The sequence below is a fragment of the Nyctereutes procyonoides genome, unplaced genomic scaffold, assembly GCF_905146905.1.
Source record: "Nyctereutes procyonoides isolate TBG_1078 unplaced genomic scaffold, NYPRO_anot_genome, whole genome shotgun sequence".
NCBI lineage: Eukaryota > Metazoa > Chordata > Mammalia > Carnivora > Canidae > Nyctereutes > Nyctereutes procyonoides.
This window is the reverse complement of record NW_026575142.1, coordinates 9,131,679-9,152,597: the sequence shown is the minus strand read 5'-3', so window position 1 is coordinate 9,152,597 and position 20,919 is coordinate 9,131,679. Positions and strand designations below refer to the sequence as shown.

Below are 20,919 nucleotides of genomic sequence, written 5' to 3'. Positions count from 1 at the left end.
ATATTTGAACATTATCTTTAAAAATGTACGTTTCCTCCAGAGCCAAAAGCAGGGAAAACCTAGGCAGCTGGAAAGTAGGACTTCTGGGCACCTTATACTCAGATCCCATTGCATCAGTACTGTTTAGAACTGAATTATAGTCTCCTTTCCCCCACTTGGCTCTCTCCTTCTTCTAATGCTTTATGAACTCTTTCCTCAATGTACTCTCCAAAGTCAGCATTGCGCTGCGGAAGACATTCATCTCTAGCTCACTGTGCCCTTTCTACATTCCAGAGCGGTCATAAAACTCTAGTCCAATCTCAGTGACCCACAAGCTCCTGTTCATGCCTATCTTTGTTTCCAGTCTGTGTAGTCCTTAACCACATCAAAAATAGTACCTAAAATTTCATGACTTAATTGACATAGGCAGCTGATAATGTGAAACTAAGCACTCTTTAGAGTGATAAGTAAGTTACAGTGCATTGGTTTTATCATGTTATGCTTCTCAAAGGATTCCACTCAGGTAGGATTCTTTTTTCCAGACAGAAAAATACCTGTCACATACTTCCTGATGGATTAACACTTGAGATTGTCAAGACCTACCTTTACTATTCAGAGCTCTCTCACTCTCTGAAGCTTTCCCCGAGTTCTGAAAACAGGCCTGAGACTTCCATCTAATCTACAAAGTAGTACTGTCCCCGGACACTGGCAGATAGAGGTCTTGAAGCGTTACAAGATGAAATATGGCAACATAAAAGGCAAACCTAAAATTTGCTCATGAGGCTGCTCTCCTTTCACTCACTCATTGCTTTGCTTGAAACATTCCTGTAGCTGAACTGAATGCCCTGGGAAGTTTTGTTTTTGTAATTTTTTAAAAAATATTTTATTTATTCATGAGAGAGAGAGAGAGAGAAACACAGGCGGAGAAACAGGCTCCATGCAGGAAGCTTGATGCGGGGCTTGATTCTGGGTCTCCAGGATCACACCCTAGAGTGAAGGCGGTGCTAAACCACTGAGCCACCCAGGCTACCCTGTTTTTATAATTTTTCTAATGCTTTTTCAACTGCTAACTCATTTAGGAGTGATGAAAGAAAAAGAAAAAGACAACATTGCATTTGCTTAGAGAAAATATGGAAGTGATTCATCCCATGTATTGGTAGATTTTTGCGTAGGCCGTGGGTTTTTTTTTTTTTTTTCCAACTCTGACTTTCAGAAGTACACTAGAGATAGCAAAGTCACAGAGCACCTGTATCACATCATGTCACTCCCAGAATGGCTAAAAAGAAGGGGCGAGTCAGGTCAGTAACACTTCAATTAAACGAGCAGAACCCGTTACAACAGCAGCTCTTTATTACATGGATTCAAAAGCACAGCAGACCAATCATGTTCCCTGAAATTCAACAATCACATTCAATGAACGCCTGTTCGTGCGTTCCTCAAAACTCTAATTCTAAAGGGCTCCCTTCGAATTCCTTTTACAAAGATTTGCGCAAAGAAGAGGTTAAGCACCAGTAAGAACAACTGTTGCTAGCAGTAGTTCTGTTTCTTCGCCATCTTCCTCCTCCTCCTCAACATACATGCAATTTCTTTCCTCTGTGTACATGGCATTGTAACATGGGGGCTACACTCTGCCTATGGTACAAAGTTTATAAATACAATATACCAGTACAAAGATGAAGCCATTAAAAAGAGCTTAGTAACTACTAGGAGATCCTTAAATCTGGAGTGTTGATGGAATCTAGGAAGAGATTTAGAAACAACACACAAACTCGAACAGTAAACATTTTACTTGGGAAGAGGTGAAAGGGGAACTTCTTATGTGCCACCGAGGGCTTTCGGAGTTGCTTCAGGCTCACTTTCTTTCTGCTATTATCTTCAAATACTGCAGGGCGTTGTGAGCAGCATCACTCTGTGCATTGCCACAGGAGATCCCGGAGCCATGGCAGACGGTGATGGGGCTGGTGGAGAGTTCAGCGAGACACTGATACTGTCCATTGGCGCTCAGCTCTTCTGTAATGATATATTCAAACATGAGAGTTAATGCCAAGTGTGTAGAAAGCGGATCCTTCATGAAAACAAGTCTTTACTGCAGTCTTCCTCTATAAATCTCAGGTCTATTACTCCACTTCCTCATCACCTTTATCATTCTACAAACAAAAACCCAAACACAACTGCTCAACTACAGTAGTTCTCAAACCCAGCCCTGCTCCCTAATCATCTGAGGGAATTTAAGAGAAATGCAGGTGCCTCGGCCTCACTCCAGCTTGCTCAATTAGAAACACAACTCCCACAATCTGGGAGTAGCCAGATTCTTGCATTTTCTTCTTAAAGCTCCCACAGTGATTCTAATGTGGCCAGTTGAGCGGTGTTTGCAAATTGAACCACAACCAACTTTGCTGGAAAGGAAAAAACCATTTGCTAGAGAACCAGAGAGATTGTGTTTTTCACAACAAGGCCCAGGGTTTTTTTGTTTTTTTTCCAGGAGACCTCTAAACCAGGAAATACATGGCTCAGGGGCAACACCTCTCTGCCTTCATGTTCTTTCATTCTACATCTATGCAGATAGTCTAGTTCCATACGGTGTACGGGTTAGGGTGTTTCAAAAGCAATACCTAAACCGAGGAAACAAATGTTCTTCTCATTAACTGATGAACCACTGACACTTAGGATGGTTAGAGGACACAGGGGAAAGAGGTAGAAACAGGCGAGTTACAATTTGTTAAAAGTGGTCACGATTCAGTGTTATTTCAGCTAGAGTCAATATAATAGGAAACATCCAGATACAGTGCAAGTGTTTTTTGTTTTTTTTTTAATTTCTATTTATTTATGATAGTCACACACAGAGAGAGAGAGAGAGAGAGAGAGGCAGAGACACAGGCAGAGGGAGAAGCAGGCTCCATGCACCGGGAGCCCGATGTGGGATTCGATCCCGGGTCTCCAGGATTGCGCCCTGGGCCAAAGGCAGGTGCCAAACCGCTGCGCCACCCAGGGATCCCCAGTGCAAGTGTTTTAACGTGTGAAGAGGCTTTCTAGTTCTAGCCTTGAGGCTCTTTTTTTTTCTCTTTTAAAATTGAGCCAAAGTGGGGATCCCTGGGTGGCGCAGCTGTTTGGCGCCCGCCTTTGGCCCAGGGTGCGATCCTGGAGACCCAGGATCGAATCCCACGTCAGGCTCCCGGTGCATGGAGCCTGCTTCTCCCTCTGCCTGTGTTTCTGTCTCTCTCTCTCTCTCATTCTGTGTGACTATCATAAATAAATACATAAATAAAATTAAAAAAAATTGAGCCAAAGTTCACATGACATAATATTAACGATGTTATACCATGTAGCATTTAGTACAGTCACAATGTTGTGAAACCGCCACCTCTACCTAGTTACAAAACATTCTCATCCTTTCATTTTCCCAAGAAGAAACACAGTACAGGTCAAGAAGTTGATCCTATCTCCTCTTCTCCAAAGCCTCTGGCAACCATCAATCTACGGATTAAACTATTTTGGTTATTTCATTTAAACAGTATCATAGAGCACGGAGGAAGGCACTTGATGGGATGAGCACTGGGTGTTATACTCTATGTTGGCAAACTGAATTTAAATAAAATATTAAAAAAATAAATGGTATCGGGATCCCTGGGTGGCGCAGCGGTTTGGCGCCTGCCTTTGGCCCAGGGCGCGATCCTGGAGACCCGGGATCGAATCCCACGTCGGGCTCCCGGTGCATGGAGCCTGCTTCTCCCTCTGCCTGTGTCTCTGCCTCTCTCTCTCTCTCTGTGACTATCATAAATAAATAAAAGTTAAAAAAAAATAAATAAATGGTATCATATGATATGACCTTTTTGTGTCTTTTCACCTAGTATGTTTTTGAGGTAAATCCATGTTGTAGCATTATCAGAACTTCACTTCTTTTCACGGCTAAATATTTAAATTGCACACATATACCACAACTGACTTATTCATCCATCTGCTGATGCACATTTGGCCTGTTTCCACGTCTTGCCTATTGTGAATAGTACTACTGTGACTATGTACGTACAGGTACTTGTTTGAATAGCAGTTCACAGTTGTTTTGGGTACATACCTAGCAGTACAGTTGCTAGGTCATGTGGTAACTCATCTGAAGAGCTGTAAAACTCCTGTTTTCCACAGCAGCTGGGCCATTTTGCATTCCCACCAGTAGTGCAGAGAGAGAGGCTACAATTTCTCTATGTCTTTGCCAAGACTTGTTATCTTCTATTTTCTTCATCATAGTCATCCCAGTGGGTATGAGCTGGTACCTCACTGTGGTTTTGATCTGCATTTCCCTGATGACTAATAATACTGAGTGTCTATTTATGTGCTTGTTGGCCATTTGTATTTCTTTTCTGGGTTCTTTTGAAGGTAATTGCATAGAATTTAGCCAAACTGGCTGATTGTGGTTTTTAGACTGCTGTTCTATATTTACAAGAACTACTTAGTTCTTAAAATTGGTGAGATGCATTTCAAAGGTGTCATTAATTCCATAATCTCAAAAGCCATCTCAAATTCCCTTCTTTTCCTAGATTCAACCATCCACAGCCCTATTCATGACATGGTTTATTCATCTGTGCATTTTAAACACCCAAGAAAGTATAGATACTTAATATTTATTGAATGAATGGTCTCCCATCAGCCACCTCCTGTGACCATGTGTCTGTGCTAAATTCCCACATTCTGCATCATTCTCAGTAGGTTAAGACATTGCACCTGACCCATCATTCAATCCTAAAGCAGCAGAGAAAATCAGAAGTTCTCTAAGCCCCTAAACGCCAATGCTGGCAGCTCCTTCAAGCTGGGTCCCCACAGCCCACTGAGGATGGAACAAGGGATATCAAATTCTTCACAAATTACACTGATGTTAAATCAAGGCACCAACTATGCACGTGCATGTGCGTGCGCGCACAGACACACACACACACCAGCTTTATAAAGCAAATTAAAATCCAAAGTGACTTGCTTTCTAATCTAGCCACATTGGTCTATTTACATGATTAAGGGTTAGAGGAAATATAGAAGAGGATAGCTGGGACGGAATACAGCTATAAGTACTTGTCCCCACTGACGTCCTTGAATTAGCGAACGGTGACAAAGTGGAGAGAAGGGGTCTGACTACCACAAACTTAGTGCTTGTTCTAGAAATGTGGGTGCCTTTTTATTTGTCAAGCTCTCCATCAGGGCTAGTCTAATAGACACTGTATCTGCAGGGACTCTTCCCCCGACCTGACTCTACCTGACTCTGTTTCTAAACCTCTCTGTGCTTTACTTTCTTTCCTTACATGTAAGGATAATAGACCTACTTCACAGGCTTAGTCTGAGAATTCAGTAAGTTGAAATATGTAGTATCCTTAAAACAGGGCCTATAGTAAAAACTATAGGTATTAGCTACTGTTTTTATTATAACTGCATAGATGTTAGCTATTATTATCTATAAGAATGGGATATATCAGTGCTAAATATTACCACTCTGCTAATTTTATATAAATATATATTCTATATAGACATTATATATACATGTATGTGTGAGGTGTATTATATATACATCATACATATACATATATGACATATATATATATGCATGCCATTTCAGTATCTCTGGTCAACTAAATCAACTGTAATACAGGCTTTGTTTCTGAAATACATTTTAAAAAGAAACTAGTTTTGAGGTAAGTCAGAGGAAAAAAAAATCATACCTATATCCAAATATGTTATATTAAAACCTTGTTCCTTGGCGATGTCACTAAGCAGCTGGATGTAATCTGTATTTGGAATACTGAGGAGGCTCCTTTTCAGTAAGTTGATCTTTTCACCAGGAGAATTCCGCAAGGAATGCCAAGTACATCCTAAAGAATGTCCTACTACATTTGTCTGAAAAACAGAGATAAAGATTAAGACTCTTAACTCAGACTGAGTTCTAATGCTATAATTTAAAGTATTTATTAGGCACTCACATTTAATACTCCATAAAGCATGTTTATTTTTTAAAAAGATTTTATTTATTTGACAGAGAGCAAGAGAGCAGAAGCAGGGAAAGGGAGAAGCAGGCTCCCCACTGAAAAGGGAGCCCAATGCAGGGCTCCATCCCAGGACCTTGGGATCATGACCTGAGCTGAAGGCACACACTTAACCAACTGAGCCACCCAGGTGCCCCTAAAGAGCATGTTTAAACGGATACCATTTGGTTAACTTTCCCATTTTAAATGAGATAACACTAATAAGCACACATTTAACAAACACCACGACGTCAGAGAATAAAGATGCACATGTGATAATATACCAGAACTATTTAAAAATACTTTTGAATGGGACAAAGGTCTCTCAGCCAAATTTTCTGATGGTCACAGTAAGATGTAGAAGATATTTAAGAGCAGTAGAAACCAACCTGCAAATAACTGAATCTGCCTAATGGAGCAATTTACAAGTTAAAATACAAAACGATTTTGTCTTTATGATTTCTTATATTAAATATCAACCAATCACTCTGACAGCTGTGAAGCAGAAACAAACTGCAGAAAAGGTGCAACACGTACAAGTTAGGCTTGAGAAGAACAAGTCATTCAAATGAATGGTGGGAGGTCATAAAGTTCTCATCAGACTTTGCCCACAACCCAATTGAGCTTACTGTTTTCATTTTCTTTCTCCTTTTCCTCTTTTCTTTATTCTCCCCTATATCCTTCCCTTCCCACCTGTTCTTAGAATACTTTACATTTCCACATTATTTTTCTCAAATCGCCTTCATGTTATGCCAAAACCCCACAAAAACAAACAAACCCCACTCCTGTCCTCTGAAGTAGAGCAACCCATTCGCAGTTTTATTTATTAATGAGCCTGGCAGCGGTTAAGGGATTTTCAAAAAAGATCACAAGGATGGCCGGTATATAGAATTAATAACCTGCAAAATTTGCTAAATAGAATTTTGTATTCCTTGGTTGGAACTTTAAAAATTTTTGGTTTTTAAAAACTGTAATGCATTGATAGAGTAACTGCAATAAGAACAAATATATAATGAATAGTCTCTTTTCCTTACCACTCCTTCCCAAGAAGACTTGTTTTACCCCCCAAAAATACCATTAAAACATTTCTTCAATATCCTTCTATAAGTCTAAATTCAAGCACACACAATCTTTTTATTTTTTTACTTTTCCTTCCTTCCTTCTTTCTTCCTACCCGCCCTCTTTTTTTTACCTCCACACAGAAACATGGGGCTTGAACTCAGAACTCTGAGATCAAGTCACACTCTCTACTGATGGAGTCAGCCAGGCGCCACCATAATCTTCTTAAACAAAAATGATAGCTTACTCTTCTAGATCTTGCTTATTTTTCTCGTATCAATGCACATATAGGCACTATATTTATCTTACCAGTTTTCAATTATGGCTTTTGGGTTATTTCTGATTTCTCGCTTTTACTAATAATGTTACAATAAAACTCTTGCACTCAGATGACTTTATTTGTAGAATAATTTCTGGATGAACTGAGTCAAATAACATGTATACTTTTAATTTTGATAAATACTTTCAGACTGATTTTTAAACCAATTTAAACTACCATCAACAGTCTTGGAGGGTGCTTGTTTTCTGATATTCTCACCAACAGCAGGTACTATCAAGCTTTGTAGGTTTCATCAGTCTAAAAGGTGAAACTAGTCTCATTTCCATGAATTAAGCCGATCATTTTTTTTTAACCCTCTGTACCACTTCTGTTTTATTGGTGTGTAAGAACGTTTTATGTGGTACTGTGAACAGTCCATTTACAGACCGTTAAAAAATAGTCCATTTGCAGACCTTCTTTGTTTTTATTCTTGGTCTTATTTATAGATTTTCTTTTATTGTGTAATAGGTTTTATATAGTCAAATTTAACTGTCTTTTATTAGTTTACATCTTCTAGGTTTTAAACTATGCTGAAAAGATTTTCCCTGTTTAAAAAGGAAAGCTCTTCCATGGTTTCTCATACTTGGTTTCAATTCTTATGTTCAAATTTGTGACCCTATCTGAAACTTATTTTGGTTTTTAAATTTTTTTTAAAGATTTTATTAATTTATTCATCAGAGACACAGAGAAAATGCAGAGACATAGGCAAAGGGAGAAGCAGGCTCCTCACAGAAAGCCTGATGTGGGACTCGATCTTGGAACTCCGGATCATGGAGTTCAGGCAACTGCCTGAACCTAAGGCAGATGCTCAACCACTGAGCTACTCAGGCGTCCCTGAAATTTATTTTGATATAAGGAATAAGGGAGTAATCTAAATACGTCACACACACACATTTCACTCCCCCAGAAATGTGGTTGTAAGTTGTTTCTACATCATTTACTGAATAATCCATCCTTTTGCCCTTTGAAGTCTCACTATTGTTATATACTATGCTCCTATGTGGATTATTGTCTATACCGATCTTCTGTCTACCCCTGTACCAGTACATGTGTTAATACTGTCGATTTATAGTATGTTTCATTCTCTGGTAGTTATAATCCTGCCTCCTGCCCTCTTTTCAGTTTTCTTGGTTCTTCTTGAGAATTTATTTTTCTGGATAAACTTAGTAAAACTGTATTGAGGATCCAAAATGAATTCTGGTAGATTTTGAGTGAAACTACATTACCTTTTTATATTTCACAATATTGAGTCTTCCTACTGAAAATAGATAGCTTTACATTTATTCAATTTCTGTTAAATCCCTCAGTAGAGTTTTAAAGTTTTTTTCACATGGGTCTTGCACATTTTAAGTTTATTCCCCAACATATTATCTCTTTTCTATTATTGAAAACGAAGTCTTTTTCATTCCACCTCTTAATATTTGTAAACAGAAAAATTGATTTTTTTCTAGTATACTTTTTTAGAGCAGATTTCTATTTTGCTATGAAATGATCAATGTTACCAAGCTTCATAAATTTTGTTAATACAACACATACCACAAAAAGTCAGAGGACAGAATATAAAACAAACAATCCTGAGCCTCATTCCATCCCTACCTTCAGTCCTCTTTCCAGAAAGCAATTTTTAACTTTCTTCTTTAATTTTTCTAGTGGTTACCTTCATAATTCTAAATATGAAAAGCTACTGATTTTATATATTAATTTTATGATCAGTTACCTTGATGAATTCTCTTCTAGTAGTTTTTCTTTTACAGGGCTTTACAGGGATACAATCTTAGTTATTTGTAGTTAATGATCATTTATATCTCTTCTGTTTAAATTTTCAACCTGTTATTGTTTTTTTCCTAATTATATTAATTGGTACTTCTAAAACAAGATTTTAAAAATGGCATCAGTGGATATCCTTGTCTTTTCCCTGAAATTAATGGGAAGGGATATAGTATGTAAACATGTAACTATGATTCTGATCTTTTTTGCAGTGTATGTCTTGAGTCACAATAAGGATATTTTATTTTTTTAATTCTTTACTGAAACTCAATTTAGTTAACATATACTGTATTATCAGTTTCAGGGACAGAATTTAATGATTCATCAATTGCATATAACACCCAGCGCTCATCTTCCTTAATGCCCATCACCCAGTTACCCCATCCCTTCACCTATCTCCCCTCCAGCAACCCACAGCTTCCTAGAATTAAGCATCTCTTACGGCTTGCTTCCCTATTTTCATCTGATTTTACTTTTCCTTCCCTTCCCCTATGTTCACCTGTTCTGTTTCTCAAAACAATAGTTATTTAAAAAGTGTTTACCAATAATTGCCAAATATCTTTTTGGTATCCATTGGCTATTTTCTTTCACCCATTAATGTGATTAATTATGGTTACTGATTTACAGAACCTATCCTTGTATTCCCAATTTGTTATTCAAATAAGCCCATACTATTCTTTTACTATTCTACCGGATATTTTATTAAGGTGTTTCACTATAAGGGAGATTAATCCATAATTTTTTCCATTGGGATTTGCTATTGTTTGGTTTTAGGGTTAGTGTTATATTGGTTTTGAAAAATAAATTTAGAAGCTTCCCCTATGTTTGATACTGCCTGGAAGAGTTTAAATAGCATTGGAAATTATCTCTCCCTTGAAGATTTAAAGGAATTCACCTATAAAACCACTTATAAATCTATCTGTGCTTTGTGATTTTGGTGTCATCTCTGATCCAATTTTGTAAGAAGTAAATGCACTGTTTTATCATTTTCTATTAAGGTAAAATCAAAATTGTATTACTTTGTGTACAGTCTTTGATTTTTTTTTCCTACAGAATGAGCCCTTATTATCATAAACTAGGTCACTGCTATAGTCATTTTTCATTCACCACCTAGTAAATGCTCAGATAACATACCATGAGACATACCTAACTATGAATATCATAATCTCAAATAATAATGTCAGGTGTAGCTCAGTCTCATAAGCTCTGTTTGCCTAGCTGCCTACTCAGTACCTTTAGTTAACATATTCTATATCAGATCCAATATATCCTACATTTAACTCCTTATCTTTTTTCCCTCAATCCCACTCATCTTCTGTGTTTCCCATATTAGCTTAGTACAGGCCACCATCATTTCTTATCCATTTTCTGTAACAACATTCTACAGGTGTCTGACTCTAAGACTCATTTACTCACTACAGTGCAGCCAATGATTCCCCTTCTAATCCTGTCCTTCGTTGACTAAAATCCTTCTTTGTTTGTATTAACAACCAAATGACTCTGCTCTACCCTCAGGATAAAGTTCAATCTCTTGACTACAGAAGTCCTTTCCAGATTGAATCCCTTTGTCCTTCTGGCCTCATTGTTTGAGAAACCCTTCTCCAACCCTATGCTCTAGCCACACCAAACTATTTCGGGTTCCCAGATGGCATATACTATTTTACTTTTGGTCTTTATAGGTGCTCTTTTTTCTTTGAAATTCTTGTCCTCTGCTCTCATCCTGCAGGTCTTGGCTTAGATATTACCCCCTCCAAGAAGTCTTCCTTAAACTGCCAGTCTTGGTTGGACCTTCTTCTATGTTCCCAAGCCCTCTCTGTTAGGACCAGCCTATTGGGTTCTTTTCTCTTTCAGGAGGCTACAGACTCCCTCATGGCAGACACTGTCTTATTCAGTGTGCACAGAACCTGGCACAAAGTTTGGCAGACAGTATGAGCTCACTAAATGTTTAATGAGTGGATAAATGAATGAAGGCATTGTCAATTTGAAGGCAAAAATGGCACTACTGGCCTGTCATCTTTAGATCACACGATGTGATTCTGAATTTGACTGTGTCTCCCAAGCCCTCTTACCTGGTCACCCTTGTGACAGCTAAAATTAGGTTGTGTACATCTGGACAGTGAAGGGACTTTTTAAAAATTGCAACTCTACAGTGTCTATACAACAAGGAATCCAAGGACGTTTCCTACAGCATTGACATCATAGGTGTTTTGATCATTACTCACTAAAGAAATGTGGTTCTCTGGAGAAATATTACTGAATTTGGCAAGAAATTTCTCAGCAGCGTTCCTCTTGGCCTGTTTTTTTGATGCCCCCTTTCCTAAATTAAAAAAAAAAAAGAAAAAGAAATGGTAGGTTTAGAAAAGTAATTAGTGTCCACAGAGAGTAATCAGATATATAAGGTATTATTTCTGCTCAGAGAATAATTTCATGATCTTTATATGCTCATCTTTGCTTATTGTGCTTCAAACAATGATCTTTTAAAATATTTATGTATTTTAGACAGAATACATACACCAGTGTGGGGGAAGAAGGGCAGAGAGAGAGAGAGTCCCAAGGAGACTCTAGGCTGAGTGCAGAGCCCAATGTAGGGCTCACAACCCTGAAACCACGAACTGAGCTGACACCAAGAGTCAGGTGCTTAACCAATTGTGCCACTCAGGTGCCCCAATACAACTATTAATTCTTACATTTATGAAGGCACTTTTTTTGGACAGTTTATCTTTAATAGTTATACTTTCTGTTTTTTAACAGGCATATTTCCTTATGCCTAGCTATAATGAATCATATTTGGTTTAATTCTGACTAAGTATTCAAATCTATTAAGGTACATTTGAATCACAGCTCTTTCTTTCTTGATGTCTACTTCTTGCTTAAAATCTTCTATAAACTGACAACTATGTGGAATTCTTCTTTAACATGAGTAAGAAGGCATAGGAGATCTGTAATTAAAAGACAAAGTATTATCTACTTCCATGCTTTTTGTTTTACAGATTTAAAAACTGAGGCCTAGAGAGATTAAGTAATTTGCCTACCTTTGCAAACCAAGGGCTGCATCAAGAATGGAAGCTATGTGGGGTGCCTGGGTGTCTCAGTCGGTTAAGCATCTGCCTTCAGTTCAGGTCAAGATCCCAGCGTGCTGGGATGGAGCCCTACATCAGGCTCCCTGCTCAGAGGGGGGTCTGCTTCTCCCTCTCCTTCTGCCCCCCCCATTCATACTCTTCTATCTCAAATAAATAAATAAAATATTTAAAAAAAATAGAAGTTGGGATTCCCTATGGTCCAGTGCTTTCTATATTGACCTGCGCTGCCTCTCAAGGGGCTTGCTGATTACTTGCTTGATTACCTGAAACAGCCAATTCCATTTGGTGCCATTTTAAGAATGCTAGAAACACGCTAGAGAAGCTACAATAGGAACCCTTACTAGTACTCTATTAAGTGACTTTTTTCTCATAGTTTCTAGTCCTTACAACATGGAAGTTGCTATCATTATAAAGGATAATTCCTACTTTATTTTTATCTCACACTATTTTTTGCCACCTACCCTCTTATTAATCATCTTGTTTTCAAATGTGATCTTCTAGTCTTCCAATCTTCTAGAACAGCTGTTGAAACTTCCAAGATATTTGCTATTGCTTTTTTCTAAAATAATTTTTAAGCCACTAACACATCAATGCAGACTATGTAAAGTCAATTATTTACTTTGTTCTGTTACCAAGCTTTTCCATGATTTTTAAAACTATCAAATTAAGCATAAGTATTCTTAAGCCAAATATTTTTTTAAGCCAAATATTTATACTTAAATTCTACTGCAGAAAGAGACAGTAGAATAAGAGTGCATCAAATTTTTCCCCACAGAAATATTTGAAAGGAAACCACAACAGAAATTTCTATGGTCATTTATCATCTGAAAATATTTCAAACGCCTTCAGTTGTATAAGTAAAAAGAATAACTACCAGTTTCCATAAATGACTCTAGCCTGCAAATTGTGGTATATTCTCTCTTATGAGCAGGTCCTCCCTCTTGGGAAAGGGTATATTCAGGAAGTCTCCAGCCATGATGAATAGCCAACTCCTAGAAAATGGAGATGAGGCTTCAGTAGTAATTTTTACTATGCAACAGCTTCATCACATAAATGATAGTCTTTCATGATTTCTATCCTATTTCTATTTCTATGTTTGAAAAGAATAATGATATTCTGCAATAGAAAAATGGGAGAAGACCCTGTATTTACCACAAATATTCCTGCATTTTGTATCTTGCAAGCCCACAATACCGAAACTGAAGCAGTTTACTGCTAGGATGGGAATGGTGTTCTTCCATTAAGCCACAGCAAGCAAATATCAAAGAGCTCAAAGAGAAAGATGAGCTACTATCGCCCTTTTGGGGAACATCAACAGGTCTCACTGTCATCAGTTCCTAATGCCTCTCCTCCTAGCTACAGACTTCCTGCCCACAGCTGGCTAACTACTGCACTGGAACACGAGAAGATGAGCAAAGGCAGCAAATATACAGACTTGGACAATCAGGAAAGATCAGGGGAAGAAAACTATAGAAAAGACAGCAAGAAAGGGACCAAAGGCCTGGCTGGCTAACAGGGAGGAGAGTTGTCCAACAGAGCACATGGATAATCTGCAAGAAAGATATTTGGCATGCAGAACTTCAAAGCTGATTTTTTTTTTTTTGGTAGAATAAGCAAATAGATGACTTCCCCCTTTTTTGAGGTAGGTTACCCAATTTGGGTTTTTATTTTTTTTTATTTTTATTTTTTTATAATAAATTTATTTTTTATTGGTGTTCAATTTGCCAACTTACAGAATAACACCCAGTGCTCATCCCGTCAAGTGCCGGCACTGAGGGGGGCCAATTTGGGTTTTTAATAAAATCTTCTGTCTTAACAGAAGTGGAAAGAGGTTTGTCACAAGAGTGGCAAGAAATATTCTTAAAGTATAAAGCACTCTACCCATGTGCACTGGGGTCCTGTTGATCTCAAATGAGAATTCCACAAACCAAAGGCAGATACTGTATATGGAAGAAAAACCAAAACATAAACAAACAGGAGAATAATTTCAAGTTAGTGCTGCAATATCCAATGATCATAACTGGGAAAACAGAATATTATACATCTTATCTTTAAACTATCTATTCCTTGTTTCAGCCCTTGTGATATTATTACTTTATGACATCTTTCTTCAATAGACAAAATGTTACAGAAGGAAAAACCATGTGACTTACCTGTAATGAACCAATAGGATTAAGCTGGTTCTTTGGTTGCTTAGAAGGGTCAGGCATTAAGGGGTCAGGAACTGCAAAGCTGAACATTTTTTTAAAGTGTTATAAAACAAAATAATTTTCTCCAAACTATTAAATAAATGAATGCATTTCTTATCTAATCTTCTATGCCTTTGCTCTTCTCCACGGAATGCCTTTCTCTCCCACCTCTCCTACGGAAATATGATCTATCCATTATCCAAGATGTGTCTCAAATGCCGCCTTCTCTAAGAAACCTGTTACTTGGAACATAATTTCCCCCTCCTCTGAACCATTATTTACATTTAGGTTGGCCCTTTCCTAGGCAAATTATTTTACCATTAAGTTATATGCTCTTACAAATACATGTAATTTGTCCATCCCTCACATCTGTCCTGTGTTCAGACTGTAAAATCCTTGATGGCAAAGCCTATGTATTACTTACCTTCATAAGCTTTATAGTACTGTGCATATAATGGGTGCTCAATAAAAAATGTATTTAAATAAAGCATACTACTGTTACAACTACACAAAAAGGGAAGACTAACAATTAGTCAGGAAATTTAGTCTGGTAATGTGAATGATACAGGCCACAAAGTTGTTTTTTCACTCAGACAATTATGGAAGAAAAATCTATTTGACCTATCATCTGTTCCATGCTGGAAAAATCCTCCTAAGATTTATATGTATCCTGCATAAAATAGATGGCCTGCATGAACCTGGTTCCAGGATGTGGGGATTATGATCAGGGAGAAAGAGAGCAAGCTCTTTGAACTAGTTTGAAATTACTAATTAGTTGGGCGATGAGGGTCTAACCCGGAGTAAAGCTACGTTCAAGGTTACTTGAACCTAGGCGACAGAAGGGTCATTTCTTCCATGACAAAATAGGTTCAGTTATTGCCACTTCTTCAGGTTGCTTTTCCACCTGCTAGAATTTCAAGCTTTACATAGGCTGATGAGATATGAATATTCACTTACAATGTTGCACGCCGAAGCTACCCAAATAATTGTGATGGAGAAGTGAGAAAGTCTCTGTATTAAATCAGGCCATTTTAGGCCTGATTACAGCTTAGTAATTCCCATCTTATCTGTCAAGAAGCACAAATATATAGTAAAGTTTGTTAGCCTTTTTTGCTGACAAAGCGAAGTGCCCATGTGCAGAAAGGACACTCCGTACACTCATTTCTACAAATCTACTCAACACTTTGGGTTGAACTTTGGGCTGCACAAATAGCATGGTCATCACCAGCGAGGGGAGGAGCCACTATCTGTCATGCCATTTGGCGCGTCTACAAAGCCAGCATAAATCAACTATTAATGTATGACCTCAGAGAATCAAGCATCACTTTGTGAGATCCAAAGCTTGTCAACGCTTCATTCTAAACTACTCAAACGGTTTGGAAGGGCTTAGAGAGGGAAGAAGCAATGCAGGAGAACCTAAGCATATGCCAGATGAAAAGTTTTGAAGCTGGAGAAAAACCTGTCCTAAGTTCTCATGGGGCTCTGCTGTCAGCTATGAGCAGGTAAACCAGACTGTACTCCAGAATAACTGAGTGCATGGAAAGAGAAGAATTTAAACGCTCAGCATGCTCCAGAGTGTGTCCATTAGAAAGCAAAGGACTCCGGATACGTGAGCTGCTCCAGGACCAATACTCTCCAAAAGCACCTAAAGCGACAACAAATTTAATTTGGAAAAATTCCACCACTCCACGTAACATCTTCTTGTAGTTGGTGTACATTCTATAACAAAAGGAAATCTCTCTGTCTCCTTCCAAATTAGAATTTTCCAAAGGGTATTTTCCATTTATCTTTTTCCACTTCATAACTTATTTTATGTGGTGTAGAAGTTATTACAATCTTCACACAGTAGAATATTTGCCGGAAAAACTGGGATTTTCTATTGGTGCATCCCACTGAGGCGGGGAAATGCCTAGTTCGTGAGAGCTTTCATTTAACAGTTAATTGCTGGACTGAATTTCTTAAGGATAAAGCGGTCTTTAATGGAGGACAGTTTTTTCACAAGGAAACAAGAATTTTGGAGCTAGATACTAGCAACTGTTCACTTTGTTGCTTTTGTGAGCACGTTCAAACTTTTAATCTTACCTCAGCCATGATATTTTTGAGCTGCAGAATACAAAGAAATTTAGCTCACCAAATACTTGCATTGGCTTTCAAAATGTTTATGGCAGCCTCTGCAGCTCTATGTTTCGCCAGCTTCTTACTTGTACCTTCACCTGAATTAAGGTTAAGAAAAAAATGTCTTTACACGCTGTGAAATTGTGAGGCTTGCATAGATGTTTGCATAATACAAAACAAAAGCACTACAGTTTATATATATATACACACACACACACACACACACACACACACACACAAAGGTAATACAAATATATACTACGTTCTGTAACAAAATATTCACCACATAAAATTCATAGTTTTATGTATAACTCCATGTGTACCTACATTAAAAATCCTTGCTTACGTTATATATGTTTATTATATAAAATGGTAATAAAGTAGACCATGTCACACTTTCTGAAAAAAAAATGCAACTTAGTATTTTACTCTTCCTTATTCCTAGAGGAAGAGGAAATTCCTCTGTAGCAAGAAGTTCCTTTAAGGGAGCCACTTATACCAACACTAACAGCAAACTGCACAGTTTTATTCTAATAGTTCATCCTATGCTGCACTAAACCCCTGTTTGGCTAAGCACTCATGGCCACACATTGGCTACAGTGGGAGAAGGTTTATATGGGGAACGTGAGAGATTGTTATGTGTCTTCCATACAATCTGTATCCCTTACCTAAGTAGCTAACAGGGTGGTAGGGGATAGGCCCGACTAACCACTGAGACTGAAGCCTAATTTCAGTAAGCCATCACACCTGTTAAATGGTAACTCCAATCTTTTTCCTTTTGAGTTCAAGCTAGGTGTTGAGAACCCTTCAAAAGTGGAACCAGAGTGCTGATGTTCATTTCTCTGGTGTGGAGGATAGAAAGAGGATACGGAATAAATTTCAACTGTGACCCCCACCCCCAAATGTCAGAAGACATACAAATCATCCGCCTTTATCCACTAACCTAGGTATTAGGGATACAGGAGAGTATGAAACAGAATCCCTGCCCTTAAAGAGCACACAGCCTAGTGCGGGATTTTGTCTGGAAAGATCCATCTGAAATATAGTCATGTGTTACAACAAGCCTAAGTGCAGGCTATAGGGGAGGCACACAAAAGGGGTCGCTCCCCTCCTCTTGGTAAGGATTGGGAAAGGTTTCACGAGGGAAGAGATAACTGAAGGAAGACATAAAAGATTAGTAAAAGCCAGTAAGGCGGGTTAGGAAGAACATTCCAGGCAGAGAAAATCAGCACCTGTTAGGGCTTAGAGGCAACACAGAGCATGGTATTCTCCAGAGCCCCAAGCAGCTGGGTAGGTAGGAGTTTAAGGATACGAGCTCTGAGATAAAAGGCTACAGGGTTGGGAGGGTAGGAAGAGAGGTCAAAGAACCGCCTTCTAAACCCGTGCTTCTCAAATTTTAATGTGTATAGGAATTGCCTGAGAATTTTGTTAAAATGCATACTCTGATCCCACAGGTCTGGCATGGGGCCGGATATTCTAGAGCAGTTGCATCAAGTGCCCAGGTGATATTAATGCTGATCACATTTTGAGAGGCAAGCCTGTCAAGTCATATTAAGACGCCTGTATTTATGCAGAGGGTGACAGGCAAACCACCGGATGGATTTAAAGAGCAAGAAACACATGAGCAGATTTGACTGCCAGCATCCAAAGGGGAATGGCCAGCCCAAGCCTAGAAGCGGAGAGAGCAGCAGCAAAGTGGCAGCTATGGTTTCAGTGTGAGACACCGATGGCCCAGACAACAGCAAGGGGAAGACAAGGGAAGCTGCTTAAGAAGTAAGACTTGGTGGGCGAGTGGGCAAGGGGCAGAGGGAGAGGAAGGGGTCACCAAAATGAAAGCCAGCATTCTACTGTGGGCAAATGGGTGACGGTGGTACCTTTAGGGAGCTAGGAAATGCAGGGGCAACAGACTTGAGGGAAGAGAGATGGAGTCAGTCTGGGACAATGAGAGACCGAGGTGTCTTTGGATCATCCAAGTGAAGATGCCCGGCAAGCACAGGTTGACAGACTGTTCTGGAACCAGGCCTGGGCTGAAGACAGATTTCAGGATTAGCAGCCTTTAGATGGCATTTGAAGCTGTGGAGGTACATAAACTTGCTAGGAAGACAGGACAGCGTGAGGGGACAAGGGGATCCAAGCAGAATAGGTGGCTGCCACGGACTGTTAATTCCTGGTCTAAAACACCTTGAAGGAAAAAAGACTATTTCTTTTCTTAAATTTTCACTGAATATTTAAAAATAGACCTGTTCAATGAGTAATGCAATGATTCTATGGTTCATTATGAGGAAACTTCCAGCTAGCACCTACAATCCACCTGCTTCATATAGATTGAAAAAGCCTCAAAACGTCCTTAAAGAGATTTCAAAGAACATAGTGGACTCCTGATTTTCAGGGACCTAAACAAATGTTGCCTTTAGATTACCAGATGGGGGATCCCTGGGTGGCGCAGCGGTTTGGCGCCTGCCTTTGGCCCAGGGCGCGATCCTGGAGACCCGGGATCGAATCCCACGTCGGGCTCCCAGTGCATGGAGCCTGCTTCTCCCTCTGCCTATGTCTCTGCCTCTCTCTCTCTGTGTGTGACTATCATAAATAAATAAAAAAAATTTTAAAAAATTTAGATTACCAGATGGTGCAACTCTAGCCTTCTTGTCGAATTGTTTTCTTGGCATTCTTCCAAATTAAATTTAGTTATTCATTATTTTCCGTGTTTGCAATTAAATAGATACATAAGGCATAAAATGCCTACATTTGCAAATGGCCAACTTCAGTTATCATTTGTTCAAGCTCACAGACCACAATATGGGGAGTCTGAACTCTGAAACTTCATTGCTATGTGACTTTGGGTATGTTAACTGATAATCTCTCTGACCCTGTTTCCTCATGTGTAAAAAAGGGAGATGACATCTTAAAACCTGTATAGTCAGGAACTAGAAGGTGCTATGAATTATGACATTTGAGCCATCTTTCTCATTTTGTTTGGGTACAGAATCAAGTGTGGTACAATGGGCCCCAAGTGCCAGATGAGCCCATACAAAAAGCATAGAGGCTCAGAAAATTTTGGGGTTATGTCTCCCAGCATCTTCTATAATCTATGAAACTTGTCAGCACCTACTGATCCCGCTATGGTTCCTCCAAGAACCTTCCCTGCTTCTCCTTCATTCTTGGAAGAACCCTAGGAGGATCCTAGGGCATGTTTCTGAGCTTCTCTTGGTATCTGGAGAAGAGAAAATTAGGGAGAGAATCAGATGAAGTTGAAAAGTCCCCATGACCTGAGATGGGATGTCTCAGTTTCAAGAGCCTGCTCCTCAGGGCTGTCCCTGGGTTGGAAAAAAAAAAAAAAAAAAAGGCACTTTTCCGAACTGAAAAGCAATACCAAGTCTTGCCGGCCCACCCACTTGACTACGGGGCGAACTGTGCATACAGACCTGTGCAGGTTATGTCCCCAACGGTTACTCTGAAGGTGAAAGTGGGTACGTGTATTTGCACATCCGATCTTTCACATTCATAAACCGGGATGTTCTTGGTCTTCATGCCGTATTCGTGTAATACCTGAATTGGTGTTTTCCCTGGCTTAGCTGTAATCATCTTCCCCAAACTGCAAAAACCAGAAAAGGGTGTGCTTTGCATGCCGAAGCGGGGAGGGAAGCAGGAGCGAACAGAGGCGAGCGGGGCCCATGCGGGGGGCGGGGGGGCGCCGAGATGGCGAAGCGCCCCAGGGCCCGGGCCCCGGCCCCGCTGCGAGGGCTCCAGGGAGGGGACGTGGGCGCGCGCCGGGGGGGGGGCTGCCGGGGGGCTCCCTGGGGTCCCGGCGCCGCAGCCGCTCAGGACCCAGCCCGCAGGGCCCGGTGCCCCCGAGAGGAGGCGGCCGCGCGCCCCCCGCGCCCCCCCCCCCGCGCGCAGCCCGCGGCCCGGGAGGGGCGGGGCCAGGCTTGCAGCCCGGGGCCCGCGCGCCGCCGAGACGGCGAGAGCCGCGGAGGGGGCTTTACCCAGAATGCCGCCGCACGCGCTCCCCCGCCCCGGCCCGGCCCGGCCCGCCCCGCCGCTCCCGGCCCTGCCCGCCTTGGCCGCGGCGGTCCGGGCGCTGACCTGAAGGTCCCGCTGTCTTCGCGCTCCAGCGGCGGGGCCGCGGCGCGATGCCTGCTCTGGGACATGGCGAGAAGGGGCGGCTTGGCGGAAGAGCGCTGCGGAGCGACGTCCTCGCTCCCCGGGCCGGCCGGTCCCCGACAGGAGCGCCCCAGCGCCGCCGCCGCCTCCCTCTCCTCCCGGCTTGCGTCCCTCCCGCGGCGGGGCCGGGCGGGGGCGGAGCCTCGGGGCGGCGGCGGCGGCGGCGGCGGCCACGCCCCCTGGCGGCCCGGGCGGCAGCCCCGACTCCAAGCCGGGCCCCGCCCCCTCCGAGGCCCCGCCCCTTCAGGCCC

General features: G+C 40.6%; 1 protein-coding gene across 4 annotated transcripts; it reads right to left on the bottom strand.

Moving 5' to 3' along the window:
* Nucleotides 1-1,307: 1,307 nt before the first annotated feature.
* Nucleotides 1,308-20,785, bottom strand: PRKRA (protein activator of interferon induced protein kinase EIF2AK2). 4 transcript variants are annotated; one of them, XM_055308391.1, is made up of 9 exons: nucleotides 20,591-20,660; nucleotides 20,054-20,099; nucleotides 16,524-16,605; nucleotides 15,350-15,459; nucleotides 14,357-14,435; nucleotides 13,078-13,195; nucleotides 11,346-11,440; nucleotides 5,679-5,853; nucleotides 1,308-1,989 (listed from the first exon to the last, which is right to left on the bottom strand). In XM_055308391.1, exons 5-9 carry the CDS (start codon nucleotides 14,411-14,413, stop codon nucleotides 1,832-1,834), a joined length of 603 nt encoding a protein of 200 aa, XP_055164366.1. In that variant the 5' UTR covers nucleotides 14,414-14,435; nucleotides 15,350-15,459; nucleotides 16,524-16,605; nucleotides 20,054-20,099; nucleotides 20,591-20,660; the 3' UTR covers nucleotides 1,308-1,831. The 4 variants fall into 4 exon arrangements, with proteins under 4 accessions (XP_055164366.1, XP_055164363.1, XP_055164365.1 ...); XM_055308388.1 differs by lacking the exon at nucleotides 15,350-15,459 and having other exon boundaries at nucleotides 19,930-20,099; nucleotides 20,591-20,785; XM_055308390.1 differs by having other exon boundaries at nucleotides 14,357-15,459.
* Nucleotides 20,786-20,919: the final 134 nt, after the last annotated feature.

Bases quoted from the DNA above. Each gene is read 5' to 3' on its own strand.
- PRKRA (XM_055308388.1), bottom strand. From the start codon at position 20,655: ATGTCCCAGAGCAGGCATCGCGCCGCGGCCCCGCCGCTGGAGCGCGAA. The intron at 13,196-14,356 runs GTAAGTCACATG...TCCATTTTCTAG, and splicing joins ATCCTATTGGTTCATTACAG to GAGTTGGCTATTCATCATGG. The intron at 1,990-5,678 runs GTATGATTTTTT...ATATCATTACAG, and splicing joins TATAACATATTTGGATATAG to AAGAGCTGAGCGCCAATGGA.